We start from the raw sequence: 6,000 nt of genomic DNA on the forward strand, positions 1-6,000 counted from the left end.
CCTTGATCCAAAGGGGTTCTTCCAAATAGTTAAGCGTTTCTTTGTTTCTACCCTTCGGCTCTGTATGCAGTAGTGTCAAAGTTTCCCCAAATTTGAGAAACCATTCCTTACTGTCCCAGCTTGGTAATCTTGGACTTTAACTTCTCCAAGATTAGAGAGATGAGGATAGTGAATCTACTGATGTCTCAATGTTAGGCTTTGGTGCCACCAAATTTTAAGATTCCTTACTCTTTCTCTGTTCTAACTCTTTTCCCCTGGACAGAGATTTATCCAGGCAATGTTAACATTTGTATTATTAAAATATAGAAATTGGCCAAAACTTCTGTCATGAAAAATGATTTATTTGAATTTAAAAAGTAGCATAGTATGCTGTATATATGTTTCATGGTATATAGTTGTAAAATTGATCCTGACGGATCAGTATTATTTTCTGGAAATGCCAGAATCAATTATACAGTAATCAAGAATTATATAATTTTTATGTGTCATTCTTTAACAGCTGTAAAGGGTTTTTAGATTCCGTTATATTCAGTTAAAGCCATTCTGTTTAAGGGTTACAATGAACAAAGTGAATTTTTCTTTTGACTGGCTCTTGGCATTAAAACAATAGCTGAATTCAAACTGACTAAATAACTAGTACTGTTGCTATGACAGGAACTCTTATTTGCTTTTTTAAGATTAGTTTATACATAAAGCTACATTAAAAAGGCGTGAGAAGGATTGGTAGCATTAACAACTTGAGGGACAGGTTTGGTACTTTCTGATAGCTTTTTATTCTGAAATTTATAGACCGGAGCTAGATAGCAGTCTTTTAAAAAGGAAATAAACTGTTAAAGTTCTGGATTAAAGTTATTACTTTTGTGTATGTGTATATGTGTATATTTACTGACTGCAGACATGTTCCAAAGCCTTCTACATGATTTCTATTTATCTGTTTTTTATTATCATATATTTATTTGGTTCTTTTCCTGGAATTTCAAGATCTAATAATTAAATTCCAAATGTAACATCAGAGGGGGCCAGAGTAGATCAAAGGATGGAAATTCAAACTTGACCCATTAGTACCTGGGATGACACAACAATGTTTCTTTTAGTTTCCCCACAGTACTTTGTTTAGCATAAACCTGAGTAACAGAAAAAGTTAATCAGATCACCACATGACTGTGCCTGATTTTACCAACTTTTCTTGCAACAGTGGTTAAGTGAAATCAGCAGTCATTAAATAAATCAATTTTATCTAATGGGTGGTTTGTTTTGGCCAGAAAACAAAAGTAAATTCCAGAAACCTGCAAAAAATGCCATAAATAACAACCATGTAACTGCAGAATGGTACAAATGGCCATAAATGCAAGTCAGTTATTAAAGGAACTTCAAAATTGGAACTCCAAAATTGGGTTTTAAGTACCCTTGGGGGCCTGTTGTATAGTTTATACAGTCATTAAGTGACTGGTTATTAAGCTAGAACTATCTAAGTGATATACATGTACAAACAAATAAATGTTGCATTGGGTGTTTTGAATGGAGAACACCACAAATTATTTTTAGAAATACACATATCACTCCTGGAATACTTCAAGGAGAACAGAATGAACTGGCATAAATAGTTAAAGCACACAATGTTTTGTACATCTCTATTTTTAATGTTTATTATAACTATTAGTATATATTATATTAAAATACTTATATTACTATAAGTATTTTAACTATTACTCACATATTATAATTGCAGCTTTTACAAAGGATAACTTTGAGAACAGCATAAAACTTTTTTTTTAGAAAATGAAGTGAGAAACTATCATTGAGGACATTCTAGTGTGAACTATTTGTGATCTTACCTACTATCTGTATGATCTTTATTAAGTGATAGTATTGTACTCAAAAAGTGGCTGCATTTACCCATAATGCTGACATAATCTTTTAAATTGTGGTTGCTGGAACAAACTGTTTATGCTAGTAGTGCAAACATAGTGCAAAGCCACAATGGGGAGTTAATCCAATATTTTAACTAAACCCAAATAAATTACATCATAAAGAAACTGGTTGTGTTTTAATACTGACTCTTTGTGTAGTCAGCCAGTCTCAACTTGAATGAACTTTGCATCGCAGTTCTAGAATTCAAAAAGTGTATCCTGTGGGCATACATAGCCTGCCAGTGCCTATTGTGTGATTACCGGAGCTCCAACGTAATGTTGAGTTTTTGTATATGTTTGAATTGGACGTCAAGTGTATTTTACTCATGAAAAACACACAAAAATGAGTAATATTTTAAAGTATGCGCTTGATATAGCACGCAATCTCATGCAATTCTCCAGGTAATGTTCTGACTCCCTTCTCAGATAGTTTCTTATTCAGCAGCAAGCGTGATTATTAGCTAGTTGCTTAATTATGCCATAATTAAGCAACTAGCTAATCATCACGTTTGCTACTGAATAAGATCATGGCTTTGTGATCATGGCTTTGGTCTAGTAACACAGCTGTGACTAAATATCTATCTTAACAATAAGAATACAAAATTATGATTAAAAGATTGAAGGGAGAAGGGGGAATCTACTATTAGTCCATCAACCAACACAAGTGAGATACTTGCTGTTCTTCACAATATCTTGCTCACTTGATGTAAGCTACTAGCCATATATATATTTCTTTCTGTCTTTGTTTGCCATATAAATTCTGGTGATGAAGTATTAAGGCAATACATAATTACTTTCAGAAAAGCATTTCCTGGCAAAGTCTTGCATGGACAAATTTAAATAAGTAATGCTTTCTTCATGTGATTGGTTTATATTTGTAATTACCTTTTACATGATCCATAAATAACTAAGACACTTGAATTGAAATTATAATTTGTGCAATTACAATTTGTGCCATTATAATTTGACATAGTCTGTTCCTTAGTGGTTGTAACTACAGAGAGAGGGAGGGGCGAGGGAGAGAGAGGGGGAGGGAGAGCACACTCCCTGCATTAAAAAGCATTTCTTAAGGATTATGGAGCATATAAGTCAATTTATACTGATATTAACTGACTATAACATTAATTTAATAAAAATAACATTTATACCAGAAAATAGCAGCAGCTTTGTGTTCCTTTATGTTTTGTTATGTTTGAAACAAAATGAATTAGTAGTGATTAAAGGGTACTGTGCTTTGCACATAGATATCCATATCCTGATGCTATTTGGAAACATTCTCAAAGAGAAAGGAGTCTCAAGTCTTTGTAAATTCTACTGCTATAATGAAGAGGCTAAAGTTGGCATTGTTTTGAGACAAAACTTTTCCTACTGATATAGGCTGCCAGTTTCCCATAACAAACTTGTACAATAACTTGAGATTATCAAGTGCTTGGATGCATTCCACTGTCTGTTGATTTGTGTGGTTTTATAAAAACATGGCTTAAAAGTAGGAGGCCTTTCCATTCATGCTTTATTATATTGCATCAATTCAGCCTATTTTATAAAAATGTCTCCAGATAAATTGTGAAACGAGTTTCAAAGCTTTTAAAATCCTAGTTATGATTTGTTTAAAGATCTATTTTTTTCTTAATCAAACATGTAAATATATCTTAGTAACAGATGTTTAGTGTTAAATTTAACATTGGAAAACATAATGTTTTCAGTTATTGTTTGTTTCTTGAATGAAGTCTCTTATACAACTATTTAAATTTTGTTCTGCATTATAATCCATCCTATAAACAATTGTAAAATAGCACCAATACTATAATTACTTTATTCAGTAATAATAAATAATGTCTTGACATAAAAAATGCAAGCCTATGGTTTTATAGGAAAAGTAAATAACACTAACTTCAAATGGGAAGGTTTTATGTCACAGGGTAATGGGATATGACCCCTTCAAATAAGTCTAGTCAAGCATTTTTATATATTTTGTAGATATTTTCATGATTCAATTTTTTCATATATACTCTAAACTTATAATGATATATTATTATTTTAAGCAGCTACATTACAAAATCCCGTTTGCTTCCTGATATTTATATTAGACATAGCTTGCATACTTGAAAATAGTAGTGGTGAACAAATAAAATCTTTGTAACGTGTATGGCTTCCTATACTTAAAACCTGAATAGAATTAATTCAAAGAAGTCCATAAGGCTGTAATCAGGCTGCTTACGAAAATCAGGCTTGAAGCTGAAAACCAAGATAAATTCACAGTCCAGTATTTTAAGTTTCTTCCATATGAGGCACTTCCTAAACATAAAATTGCTTTACAATTTGATGTACAATTTGATGTCATCTAAAAAACCACAAAAACCCTAAAATGTTCTTCTTCATTCAGCCATTGCAGTTTGTTAATATTTCTGTTTCATTTTTCAGGTGATGAAGGGATGATGAAAGAACTTGATCAAGTTCAGGTTCTCTATAAGAGATCAGTTATGCCTTACAGGATCTATAAGAGAAATCGAAAAGGACCAAGCGATGAAGAAACTGTACAGCAATATGCAGCTCTCGTGGGACAGGCATGTTCGGAGAGGATGTTGCTTTTTCGAAGCTGAATATTCATTCTCTAGATGTTCCAGAATGACGTTTTATCATACTACTGCAAGATTACATATCTCTACCATTTTCTGTTGTTATGCCTATTGAATACTCACTGTGTACCTTTTTCTGCCTGTGAAGGAACACGTTGACAAACTTTAGCATAAAACATTGGTTTTGAGTCTGTATTAAGGGTTTGTCAGAATATTACAATGACTGAGTTTGTGAGATTAAAGTCCTCCTTACATTTTCAAACAAGTGAATGGGATGAGTATAATAGTGAGTGGAACATTTGAAGGGGTGGGCAAGTTGTATTTTGTAGGTATGTGGTAGATAATATTTAAAATCAATTGGGTGATGAAATATAAGTTGTTGTGAAAAGTATAAATATTTTGGAAATTTTATATTTTCTTTGATTACTATCAGATAATTAAATATTTTGTTCTAGTATTATTTCAGAATTCAGTTAGCCAGATACTTGTAAGTAAGCCAATGTTTTGCACTATGCTTCAGTGGGAAAATCCAACCTCTGTCTGGTAGAGTTGGTGCCCAGGATTGCTATTATATCGTACAATATAAAGCCATCTAATGTGTATCTATGCACTGCATCTTTCAAATTATTCACTGAAATCTTTTAAATGTTTGCTTTAAATAACATCTAATTTTATTGAAATAACCAGGAAGTTTGCAATTTAGGATGGGGGTGTTTTTTTGGTGATTGACACTTTGGGAAAGATTGAAATTAAAATGTTTATCAAATTACCAAAGAAATTAATTTAAATATGTAGATTAAAACTATATTGAAGTACGTCCCATTTTTGTTTTGTTTTATATTCTTAATGTTTATGTCAATTGTAGTATTCAGAGAATAAAATTTAAAAAAAATCCTACATTACACACTGAGCAATTAACTATATTAACTGAGTATTCAGAACTTTTGATGTTATCCATTCTGTATTTTAAGCTGTAAATTACAACGCTATGAAATGCAACATTCTACGCTCAGCTGATATTTTTCAGACAACTTTGATCAATCTTTGTCTCATTATCTAATACAGCAGCACAGCAGAACATAAAAAACCAGTTGTGTGCCTAGATTTTGCCTGTAGTTTGGGATAAAATAATAGTATTCACGGAAACAGCCTTCGTTCAGAGATTCTTGCAAGCATGCAGTAGTGCTTGCTGTATGTTCACTGAAATGCATACACGTTTAGTTAAACATGCTGATAAGTTGTCAGGTTGTAGTTTTGACATTATCTGCCATTATTTTGGGAATGGAGAAAAAATCACATATATTCTTAATTCTTAATTTTATTCCTGCATCTACCCAAGGTTTGGCATGGTCATTGAACATAGTACCAAGCAGTAGCAGTGAAAGCATGGATGCCCTATATGATCATTCTTGCTTTTGAAAATAACATTTCTTTTTTTTTCTACATAGTTATTTTTATACGTGCAGGTTTTACACAGAACAAATTCCTTGTTTCTTGTAATTATTTTGAATGCT

At 32.0% G+C, this 6,000-nt stretch overlaps 1 protein-coding gene across 7 annotated transcripts in view; it reads left to right on the forward strand.

Annotated features, from left to right (window-relative positions):
• Positions 1–5,301, forward strand: part of ATE1 (arginyltransferase 1) — a 63,961-nt gene extending 58,660 nt beyond the window's left edge. For all 7 annotated transcript variants that reach the window (XM_026669447.2, XM_026669414.2, XM_026669422.2 and 4 more), the window contains one exon: positions 4,332–5,301. In XM_026669447.2, coding sequence (XP_026525232.1) covers positions 4,332–4,510 — 179 coding nt within the window. In that variant the 3' untranslated portion in view covers positions 4,511–5,301. The remainder of the gene's footprint in view (positions 1–4,331) is intronic.
• The last annotated feature ends 699 nt before the right edge of the window (positions 5,302–6,000 follow it).

This window comes from Notechis scutatus, chromosome 4 (genome assembly GCF_049901735.1).
Source record: "Notechis scutatus isolate UNSWTSFEM ecotype Mainland chromosome 4, rNotScu1.2, whole genome shotgun sequence".
In the NCBI taxonomy this organism is placed as follows: Eukaryota; Metazoa; Chordata; class Lepidosauria; order Squamata; family Elapidae; genus Notechis; species Notechis scutatus.